The sequence below is a fragment of the Acomys russatus genome, chromosome 32, assembly GCF_903995435.1.
Source record: "Acomys russatus chromosome 32, mAcoRus1.1, whole genome shotgun sequence".
Taxonomy (NCBI): domain Eukaryota; kingdom Metazoa; phylum Chordata; class Mammalia; order Rodentia; family Muridae; genus Acomys; species Acomys russatus.
Window position 1 is genome coordinate 41,570,021 of NC_067168.1, and position 12,289 is coordinate 41,582,309.

The window sequence follows — 12,289 nt, forward strand, 5'->3', positions numbered from 1 at the left end:
GCACTACCATTAAGGTTGTAATGGGCCCAGAGGGAACCAGCTGGCTGAGATGTACTGCCAGCAAAGTTAAACATAGACAGGAAACCACATGTCTGATACTGTTTGAAAAAAGAAAAAAAAAAAAAAACAAAAAAACAAAAAAAAAAAAAAACCATTTGTCTTCCTGCCAGAGTGAGGCTCGCAAACCAAAAGGCTGTTTTAGGTTAAGAAGAAATTCTACAACAATGAGAGAGGAAGGGAGCAAAGCATTGTGGTTGGAGTCCTTGCTCTCCTCTCTTCTCTCAACTTCTCAGGTAGCCTATATGTGTCTCCATGCTAACTGCTAAGGCCTGCGTGCAGCAGGCAGCCAGCTGTCCACACAGCTAGGTGAGACAATGATCCGCTTCCCTATAGAATTTATTTCTGAGTGTGTGTATGTACATGCATATGCCTCTGTGTGTGTGTTTGTGTGTGTGTTTGTGTGTATGTGGGTGTGCACTTGAATAACAACAGCAATTAAATTAGCAAAAAAGAATTTGAAATTTGAGAGACAGCACAAGGCTGCACAGGAGAACTGGAGGGAGGGAAAGGAAGGGAGAAAATGATGTAATTATATTGTAATTAAAAATAAGTTATTATTAAAAAGAGAAATGATCCTTCCTAGGCAGAGAAAATGTGGAACTTCTCCTGGCTTTCCCCAGCAGAAACATCCAAACTTTAGCCATGGGCTGGACATGACCACATGTAGCCAAGAAGAGCCAGTATAAGCATCCTAACACTCAATCATACTTAAATCATATTCCTTTTGAGGTAAGGTCTTGTGTGGCCCAGGCTGGCCTTGAATTCTGAATTCTGATCCTCCTGCCTCTACCCCCTGAGCGTTGAGATTCCAGGTGAGTGTGAGCATACTTGAACTTATGTCATGTTGGGGATCAAATTCAGGGCCTCACGCATGCTAGTTAAGCGCCCTCCCAAATGAGTTATGTCCCCAGCCCTCAACACAAAATTTTCTCCTTTTTTTTTTTTTTTTTTTTTTGCAATTTTCTTTTCTAAATCCATAGCAATGTTCTCAACTGCGATATCTATAAATGACAGTGCCTTTCTGTAATGTCCAAATGACTGACAGGCACAGAAGTTAATGTAGACAGTGATGCACTGCTTTTCACAGTAACACAATTCATATGGGAATGTGTCAGGACAAAGGAGAACACGTGACCTTATAGTCGCCTGGTGACCAGGGAGTAGCAAGGGAAACCTTGCGCAGCTCAAGTTACTGCTGGCTCTGCTGTGCTACAGTCTCAAAATCCACAGGCTTATTTATTCTCCCAGCATCCTATCAAGCTCACCATTCATTCTTCTTGTCTCTATTTGTGTGTGCACATGTATGTGTAGATGTGTGTGAATGTGTGTATGCCTCTTTGTATGTGGAGGAGGGACAATGTGTATGAGCATTGTATCTAAGGTGGGTGGTTGTGTGTGTGTGTGTGTGTGTGTGTGTTTGTGTGCATGCACACATGTGCACATGTGCATTGGAAGGCCCAAGGTGAATGTTCGAAATAATTCTCCATTACTCATCCACCTTCTGCATGAGGCATGGTCCCTTAATTTAACCCAGGACTTGCCAATATGGCTAATCTCAAATGGCTAATTTGTTATAAAATTAAAAGGAAAAAAGATTATTTTTCCAGGCATGGTGGTTGGTCCATGCTTTTAACTCCAGCACTCTGAAAACAGACCCGGGTAGATCTCTGTAATCTTCAAACCAGCTTCGTCTAAATAGTAAGTTTCAAACCAGCCAGGGCTACCTAAGGAGACCATGTCTCCAAAAGAAGAGTCACTACTAGAAAATGAGGCACACCTGAAAGCAGCCTGCCCACCTGAACATATCTACCAGAGGCTCCAGCATGGCAAAGCCCTCACTTTCATAATCGTGTCCTGCAAGTCCTTAGTCTGGGTCTTAGGAATGGTTCTGCCTTGCCTATACAGAGAGACTTGCCCTTGGCCCAGTCTGTTGGATGTCTAGGATTTACCTCCGTTGTTAATTCCCTTTCCTACATGCCCACAGTGCCTCTAAGGTTCCAAAATGAGCTGTTTTCCCTCCATGTGGAAAGCAAATGTAGGATGATCAGAAATCGTCACTGGGATCCAGAAGACGTAGACGCCACCTGCTTACTTCCTTGTGGCTCATTTTCTTGCTTTCTGCATACCAAGCCCCAACAGAATACATAACAACCCACTGAAGAGCCACACAACTTGGGCAAACTCTCATCAGTGTCACAGCATCATCCCCCAAAGAGTGACACTAGGCTAAGGAGCATATCTCTTGCAGACCCAAGACAGGAGGGCTTGTACAAAGCATCCTGAAGACTGCCTAGATGGCCTGTTGTTATTGGGAAGTAAAGGGGACATTCTCACAGGTAAATGAATGCAAAAAAGGAAGCAAGAGCTGTGCTTGCTCGGTCTGAAAATGGCTCATTATCATTACTCATTGGGGAAATGCAAGTCAAAAGCACAGAAAAATGCTGTCTCATCCCACTCAGAATGGCTACAATTAAAAACAGAAACATTAGGCAAGTGCTAGGCCCTATAGCAGTGCTTGCTGACAAGCCCACCAGCCCAAGTTCGATATCCAGGGCTCACACAGTAGAAGGGGAGAGAACCTACTCCTGAAAACTGTCCTCTGAGCTCCACACACATGCTGCACAGTGCCCCCCAATATGTAACTGCAATGTAAAAAAGAGACAGAACTAATACTTGCAAAACTTGGAGAAGGAGAAATTGTCTTACACTGCTAGTAGAAATGTAAATTGCTATAGGCATCATGAAGAGCAGCATGGTGGCCATCATGAAGAGCAGCATGGCGGCCATCACGAAAAGCAGCATGGCGGCCATCACGAAGAGCAGCATGGTGGCCATCAGGAAGAGCAGCATGGCGGCCATCATGAAGAGCAGCATGGCGGCCATCATGAAGAGCAGCATGGCGGCCATCACGAAGAGCAGCATGGCAGCCATCACGAAGAGCAGCATGGTGGCCATCACGAAGAGCAGCATGGCGGCCATCATGAAGAGCAGCATGGCGGCCATCATGAAGAGCAGCATGGAGGTGAATGAATGAGCAGAATGTGAATGTGTGCATCTGTATGTTGTGAAATGCTGCCCTCTGAGCATAATGGCCATCCTCATACTCAACAGAGAAGCTGTGATCGCCTGAGCCGTCCTCAAGACTGAACCTGCTGACTTCCCTCATTGGACCCTCACATGAGATCACTGCCACTCCTTTCTATACCTTCTTCCACTCTAGCTGCATGGGGTCTCAGTCTTGGAAAGCACTAAAACAGATACTATATATAAAGTAAGAAAGTGATGGGGAAATCCATCTTTGCATCCCTGGGGAAGTTGTCATGCATACTGGGGAGAGATCTTTTGTTTATGCTTCTGTTGCATGTGGGATCACCCCTGATCCTCTGAGCTCCTCCTCACCCAGTAAGCCTGATAAACTCACAGCTTTGTCAAGTTTGACTTTGGTAGAATCATACTTTGGTCTGTAGTTGAAGCCTTTGCTTCTCATCAGGAAAAGTTACACAACACACACACACACACACACACACACACACACAGGATGAAACATTATTCAGTTATTAAAAATGCAATACTTCCATTTTCAGTAGTTTAGATGATGCTAAAAAGTATGGTAAGTAAAATGAGTCAGACAGTGAAAGACAAATGCTGTGCACTCTTCTACCTGGAAACTAAAAAGTTAAGTTCTCGGCAGTAGAAACAGAACAGCAGACTCTGGAGCTTGGAGAGGGTATGCCGAGAGACCAGTTAATGGTACAGGAGTGTGGCGGGGTGGCAAGAATAATACCTAATATTCTACTGCACAGTAGATGCACCATGTTGACAAAAATTAATTGAATATTTCAAAATAGTTACTACAGAGGGCTTTGGATGTTTCCACGCAATGAAGTGATAAATGTTTGAGGCAAGTGACACTGCAGGTGTACTGAGGATGGTTACTCCTGTATTGAAATGCTTTACTGTACCCCAAATGCTACCTTGTATCCAAAGCACCACATTGCTCCACAAATATATACAATCCTGTTAAAATATTTTAAGGTATGGCTGGGGAGAGGGATGAGGGCATAACCACTTGCTGTGTAAGTGTGAGCACCTGAGTTTGGGTCTACACAGAAGCTAGGTGTAGTGGTGTACACCCATAACTCGGCACTGGGGGTAAGGTGTAGGGATAAAAGGACATCCCAAACTTGCTGGCTGGCCAGCCAGCCTAGCTGAAAACAATGATCCCTGAGTTCAGTATCAGGGACCTTGTCCCAAAAATAAGATGGGAAGTGATAGAAGGAGACGTCAGACATCAGACACTAGCCTTTGGCCTCCACCTAGACGCACAGTGGCTATCCCTGCATACACACACAGCACACATACATACAATCACATGCATTACATTGCCACGTAAACATACATTTTCTAGAAGATCTTGACATGTCTGTAGATATGTTTACTGCAAAAATTTTCTTTACAATTGAAGAATTTATACATGAGATTCACCTTTCACTAGCCTATGATGTAACCGCACCAAATAAAGGTTTTGCTTGAGAACATAGTTATCAAGGCCTCTCTGGTTCCACCTTCCTCTCTCTCTCTCTCTCTCTGTGTGTGTGTGTGTGTGTGTGTGTGTGTGTGTGTGTGTGTGTGTGTGTATGTGTGTGTGTGAAGGTGCTTGAGAGGCCAGAAGGTGTCTGATCACCTGGAGCTATAACTACAGATAGTTGTGAGCCACCAGGCCTGGGTGCTGGGAACAGAACCTCAGTCCTCTGGAAATGAAGGGAGCACTCTTAACTGCTGAGTCATGGTTTCAGTGCCACCCCTCACCCCCACCCTCTACAAGTGCTGCTGACATTTCAGTGTCCCCGAGACCCTGTGATGACGCAAATGCTGGAGGCTCTCAGGGTTAAGGTTGGGATTAGGAAGGCATGGGCAAGGCAGGAGTGTTAGCTGGGATTTTCTAGAAAAGCTACACCCCTGTTGCAGATCAGAAGGGCCACCGACTCATCAATCAGAGCTTACTGATAAGGCTGGGCTAGAGTGCTATGGGTGCTGACAGAAGATTACCTTGGGCTACTTTATCCCCTCTAATTGCTGCTTGTCACCAACCACACGATCCGACTTAACATCCTTTGAGGACCAGGTGGAACCTTTGGAATGAGTTAAGTGACTGACAGAGCTCTTGCTTCCAGAAGCTCGGAAGCTAAGAACGGAGTCAGGCAGAGTCTGGAGCCATCTGGAGAGATTCCTCCGCTTGGCCATCTCCAGCCTGCCGGCTGCATGCTGCCCCCATGGTATATTCGCTAAATATCTCAATATTTTTAATTGCCCTTTGTTCTATAACCACACAGGGTTGGTCTAACCACTTCCACTGTGGTGCGTGTTCTCAAGGCTAAACCAAGACTGTGTTCCCCGGGCCATGCCCATTCCTACTCGCCTCAGAATAAACACTCTTACTTTCTTTGGAGCAAGAGAGGTTGTAGTGGTTAGCTTGGTTTTTTGTTTGTCAATTTAACATGTGGTAGAGGCACCTGGGAAGGAGGGACTTTCGCTGAGGAAGTGCCTCCATTAGATTGGCCTGCGGGCATGTCTCGATTAACTGTTGATGTGCAGAGCCCAGCCCACCATGGAGAATGCCACCCTGGTGGTCCTGTGCATTCAAAGAAGTAGGCTGAACAAGAAGTAGGAGAACAAGACAATCAGGAGCATTTCCTGCCGGCTTCTGCTTCAGTGCGTGCCTTGAGGTTCCTGCCTTGAGTCCCTGCCCTGACTTTTCTCAACCGATGAATTAATGATGAGAAATGTAAGCCAAATAAACCCTTCTCTTCCCAAGTTGCCTTTGGTCATGGTCTTTGTCACAGCAATGGAAACCTAGTTAGGATAGGTGAATTTTACAAAGAGCCTCTGTGGCAGCTGCTGGGGACTCTGTTGTCCTGACAGTAACCCTCAGATGCCATCACAGCACCCAGCCATAAGCACAGAGTGGCCAGCCAGCCCTGAGCAAGCTTTCTGTGGAAATAAAGAAACAGGAGGGACTACTCAGAGCATGATTACTCTAGTCCCCGATCTGAAAGTCACTTTCAGCCCTTCTGCTCTTATTTAGCAGCTTCCTGCTGTGATTCTGAGTCAAAACAAGAACAAAGTGCTTAATTTGTAATATTACCCGGCAGTGTAAAGGCCGTGGTTAGCTTTGATTAGAAATCCTAGACTCAGCATGCTCCCTTTGACTGGGGAAGGTATGCAGGGAGAAAAGAGAGACTGGAAGAGGCACAGATTAAAATGAAGCAAGCTTTCCAGCATGCCCGCAGTGTGGTACCCAGGCATCTGGATGCTTTGTTTGCAGGGCCTGACCAGAACTCAGCTGGAGAATGCAGATGCCATAACAGACCTGGAACTGGGCAATTCTAGCATCAAGGAAGCAGAGACAGAAGGTTCCTTGGGGCTCAGTGTCCAGCCTAACCTACTCGGTGAGTTCTAGACCATCAAGAGACCCTGCCTCAAAAGCAAGGTGTGGCTCTAATCCCAGCATTCAGGAGACTGAGGCAGGAGGATTCTAAACTTGAGGCCAATCTGGGTTGGACTTAATGAATTACAGACTTAACCTGAGCAGCATAGTGACTATCTCAAGATTAATTAATTAATTAATTAATTAATTAATTAATTATCTCAGGAAAATATTTGTCTGCATTCATTATTTACCTGCAATCTTACATAGAGCAGTAGTACCTCTGGCCAGCCAACCCAGCCTAATCATGCCCCAATAAGAGAGCCTGCTTCCAAAAGCAAGGCGGATGGCTGCTGAGGAACGACATCCAAGGTTGGCTTCTGGCCATCACACCCATGAGCACACAGATGCACATACACTGTGCACACACCCACATATCTATGCACTCACGCAGAGAAAATAAATTTCAAATAATACTGATGATTTGCAGTTTGAACAAATGTCCAGGTGCTGTCGATGGCCCTGAGAACGAATGTGGGGAAACCATTGCTTTAGGGGAAAGAGACTTAACTTGTCAAGGCAAGGTACAAAAAACGGGCTCTGGGGAATGAAATCTGAGAAGGGGCAGCCTGGACCCCACTGCTTCCTGAGCACCTCCGTCCTTCTGGAAGCATGTCCTCAGAGCACGCTCCAGTGTCCCGCACAACAGCAACGTGGCTCCGCTGGAGGACAGCAATGGGGGGGGGGGGGGGGGGGGGGTGACAGCTCACCTTCTGAAAAGATGATGTGGTCATTGCACTCTTCCATGTTACAGGCGCACATGAAGAAAGTCTCGCCTGCCCTTTTCTTTTCCTTCATGATACACTTGGGAGACGTGGCGTCCTCCAGGGTAAACCCGTGGTAGGTGAGCTTGGGGTCATGGCAAACTGTCTCCAGCGTAATGTTTTCATCATTCTTCCTCCTGGGGTTCGGAGGTTCGTTGAGGACAAGAGAGGGAGACAGAAAGTGGGCGGGGGATGAATAACCAGTCTCTGGATAGAATAATCCCGTCTGTACATTGCTCAGGAAATAGCTTCCGCTAACAGCAGTCACTTCCTGTTCTCAAGCACTCCTAAGCCATCGCATACTCTCCTGCACTGACTTTGCTGTTTACGATTATAACTAAGACAGCTCTCCCTGGGGGGGGGGGGGGTCTCTACCTGAACCTTCAAGCATCATGACTCAGGTCCTTATAGAGGGGAAGGTGTGGAAAAGAGAAGTCCCAGGGACCCAGTCATTTTAAATCTCCCACTCCTGGGGCACTACAGGCTCACACCGTGCCTCTAGCTCATGGGGCAGAGTTGGTATCTTGTCCAACCAGAGAGTTCTTAGAGAGGTCCCCCAGGGACACGGTGGTATATCTTTCTCTTTCTATCTTTGGTATACATGTGTGTGCGCGCATATATGTGTACCTGCGCACATATGCATGTGGAGGCCAGAGGTCAACCACCAGTGCTGTTCTTCTGGAGATGCCCCCCTTGATTACTGAGACAGGGTCTCTCACTGGCCCGGAGCTTGCCAACTCTGCTAGGCTGGCCAGCCAGCAAGCTGCAGGCTTCCTCTTGTCTCTGTTTCCAGAGTGCTGGGATGGCAAGTACAGGTCACCACACCCAACTGCCTCTAGGGAGCAAACTCAGGTCCTCACACTTGTACAGAAAGCACTTTACTGACCACAGCACTCCTAAGGCCCATGATCGGCTTTTCCTGGGTGGCGGACACAAGTCACTCTTTATGTGTATGGGATAGGGGTTTGGGGTACATTTCATGCCAATAGTTGGTTCCAAAAACAAAATGGGAAGGAAGAGCCTAAATAAAGAAATGCAAGCTCCTGAATCTGAGAAAGGGTCAGGGGAGAAAACAGGTAATTAAGGGAGCAGAGAGAGGGGCAGGGTGTTCTTCCTTTCCAGAACAGAAAAATACGAATAGTTTATGCTGTACAAAATGGATTTTCTCTCTTCGATCCAAATGTCTGGAGACTAATTTGGCCTAGAGATCAAAGGATAAACAGCATGGCATATAGTTTGGGAAATGCCCAAGTGTACATCATATTTGCTCAAGTACAAATTCATTTATTTTAATTTTATGTGTACCTGTGAGTGCCTATATGTGCACCACATGCATACTTAGTGCTAGAGGAGGTCAGAAGAGGGCGTCACATCCCTTAGAACTAACTGGAGTGCCTGGAGGCGAAGAGCCTCCATGTGGGTGCTGAGAAATGAACTAAACCACCTGGGGGTGACATGAGCCTGTGGTGGGGGTGAGGGGTGGGGGCATTTCACATCCAAACCATGATAGGAGGTGTTCTGGCAATTAGATTTAATAATTGACAGAGAAAGGCCAGGAATATCAGTATCTGTATTTGAGGGGATATACGCAGTGACTCTTGCCACGAGCACACATGACTTACAAAGATGGAAAACAAAGTGCTCTGATTTGAATGTGAAATGTGCCCAATAGGCTTAGGTGTATGAATGCTTGAGCTCCAGGTTAGTTCTCTGCTCCCTAAATGCTGATACCATGTGACTGTCCGCCGTCTTCCTACATGAGGAGCTGCATTCCCTTAGATCTGTAACCCAGAACAAACCTTCAACCTGAAGTTGCTTTGGCCAGGAGGTTTGTCACAGCACTGTGTAAGGTGATAGGAAAAGCAAGACCCCCTTTCTGCAAAGGCCCTCTTACCACACAGCCACACAAACTTACCACACAGCCACACAAACTTACCACACAGCCACACAGACTTACCACATGGCCACGCAGACTTACCACACGGCCACGCAGACTTACCACACGGCCACGCAGACTTACCACACGGCCACGCAGACTTATCACACGGCCACGCAGACTTACCACACGGCCACGCAGACTTACCACACGGCCACACAGACTTACCACATGGCCACACAGACTTACCATACGGCCACACAGTCTTACCACACGGCCACGCAGACTTACCACATGGCCACGCAGACTTACCACATGGCCACACAGACTTACCATACGGCCACACAGTCTTACCACACGGCCACGCAGACTTACCACACGGCCACACAGACTTACCACATGGCCACACAGACTTACCATACGGCCACACAGTCTTACCACACGGCCACGCAGACTTACCACACGGCCACGCAGACTTACCACACGGCCACGCAGACTTACCACATGGCCACACAGACTTACCACACGGCCACGCAGACTTACCACACGGCCACGCAGACTTACCACACGGCCACGCAGACTTCATGTGGCTTCTCACAGATGGATGTGATGCTGCAGTTGCTCATGCAGGACTTCTGGTTGTCACAAGTGGACGATCTCACATCACAAAACTTACACAGCTGTGGAAGCTTGACTGCACCACTGTTGTCATTGGTCATCACATCGCTGTTAACTGAGAGAAGAGAGAAAGAGCGAAAGGTTATCCCACTATCACACGGCCTGGGTTTGATCCCAGGATCCCATACTATAAAGAGAGAAGCAACTCCTGAAATGTGCCCTCTGACTTCCGAATAAAAGACATGGCATGTGTGTATCCTCCATAATAAATAAATAAAGGAAAGAGCATGGAGAACGCTAATTTAAAAGACTCCATCTCATCAAGTAGAATTCTCAGGTGCATGTAAGGGGTGATGCCCATTGCATGGTGGTGGTGATGGAGATGCAGAGTAGCTTCTGGGCTTTGTCAATGATGGACACAAGCATGTTTTACACACACATACACACACACACACACACACACACACACACACACACATACACACACATACACACACCCCCCAACCCTATCAATCGACAAACAGACTGGCCCACTGCCCTGGATGTTCCAAGTTCTCTTGAAGAAACTTGGTTTACTGGGGCTGGATATGCAGCTCAATTCCTAGAGTACCTGCCTATCCACCATGAACCTGGGAGTCCCATTGTCAGCATTGTGTAAACTGGGCATGGTGGTGCACCAAGCCCTCAGGAGGTAGAGGACGGAGGGTCAAGAGTTCGAGGTTATCCTCTGCTATATAGTGACTTTGAAGCCAGTCCAGGCCACATGAGACCCTGTCTAAAATAAATAAGCAAGCAAACCAATCAACCAACCAACCAATCAATAAAATCAGGCCAGAGCAAGGGGAACAAGTTAGAGGTGGGCACATAAAATGGAGTTACCAGAAAAGAGTCATCACCCAAGTGGGCAGAGAGGGCACCACCAAAGTGAAAGCCAAGAGTGATGGAAACAGACATGAAGGGTTGAACTGACGTGTTCCTGGGAGGCTGCCATACCCTCCGATGTGAGGACTAAGGGGTGAAGGAACTGGGGTGACTGCAGGGTGGAGGGATGTGGTCAGAGAGGTGGCAGGCTGACAGCAGGTCCTTAAAGTGCAATCATTTTCCACCTAGAAGTGGCAGAGGAGGGGAAGAAGGCAGTGGTCAAACCACCTCCTGTGCAAAGACCTTGGCAGTTCTCTCAGGTTTAGGCTAGGAACAAGATGGCGAGGCTTATGTTTCCGGCCAGATTCGCACTCCCACACTTGGCCCACACCATCTTGTGTCCCAGCACTGCCTTCTTTCCCTTCTCTACTGGCTCTACATGGAAATGTGACTCCACCTCAAGGTCCCAACAGTGGTCTCCCTCCTCTCTGACCACCTTCACCCCACCTTGCAGTCACCCCAGCTCCTCACCCCTTAGTCCTCACATTGGAGGGTATGGCAGCCTCTCTAGGAACATGTCAGTTTAATCCTTAGTGTCTGTTTCTACCACCCTTGTCACGCTTTTTGGTCTCTGATTAAATGACATTCTTCATCCTAAAGTGAGCGGCTTGAAACTACCGAAGGATTCTGGTTTCCTGTTGGCCAAGCTATGTGGGTCACACACTTCCATATAACCTACCCACTGACATGAAAGTTCCAAGAGCCTCAGGCTACCTGTGTGTCCAGTGTGTCAAAGAGCACCAGCATAGAGAAGGCATCTGTATTAGTTCCTTTTCTCACTGCTGTGACCCAATATCTGGCAAGGAACAACATAAGGAAGGTCAGGTTTATCTTGGTTCACAGTGTGAGGGCACAGTCCACCATGGTGAGGAAGGCATGGCAGCTGGGGTGGGAAGTAGCCAGTCACACTGTATGTAGTTAGCAAGCAGAGAGGATCGGAGTACATTAGAGATGGTTGGCAGTTGATGGAGTAAGACTAAGCTGTTGTGTACTCAAGCCAACAGAGAATTAACTCATTTTTCTCTGCTGTTTAGACACTTGGGCTTTGTGTGGCTAAGGGACAGATGCTGGCCCTGAGGCAACTAAGGGGGACATCTCCTAGAGATGCCCTGTGAGAGGGCTGAGAAGGGCCCCATGTATGCTCCTTGTGTTAGCTTGTTCCTGCCCAGAGGGTACCAGCTTCAGTCCTCCCACAGTCGCTCCCCCTCATGTGACCTTTAGATTTCTGCCCTCAACAGTTCAGCCCATGACCTTCTTTGTTAGTTGGGCACAACACCTGCTTCCTGGGTCTCTAAAAATACAAGCTTATATATTTAAGGTCTGCTTTCTTGTGGTGACAGTAAACATAGGAGGAGAAGAAAAAAAAAAAAATCAAGCCCATTCATCCCTTTCAGGCTTCTAGCTCATTTCAGGAAGTATATTTTTAGGTAAGAAACTATTTTGAAATCCCCAAACGTCTTCCAGGCTGTTTTCTGCTTAGCTAAAAATATAGGCAGCGATGAGCTCTGAACCTTGTTTAAATTTGGTACCAACACAACAATGGGTATACTTTTTTTTTCAACC

General features: G+C 47.2%; 1 protein-coding gene across 2 annotated transcripts in view; it reads right to left on the bottom strand.

The window, feature by feature from the left end:
• Tgfbr2 (transforming growth factor beta receptor 2) overlaps positions 1-12,289 on the bottom strand; it is an 85,928-nt gene that overhangs the window by 31,688 nt on the left and 41,951 nt on the right. For both annotated transcript variants that reach the window (XM_051140774.1, XM_051140773.1), the window contains 2 exons: positions 9,752-9,920; positions 7,258-7,448 (listed from right to left, as the gene is read on the bottom strand). In XM_051140774.1, coding sequence (XP_050996731.1) covers positions 7,258-7,448; positions 9,752-9,920 — 360 coding nt within the window. The remainder of the gene's footprint in view (positions 1-7,257; positions 7,449-9,751; positions 9,921-12,289) is intronic.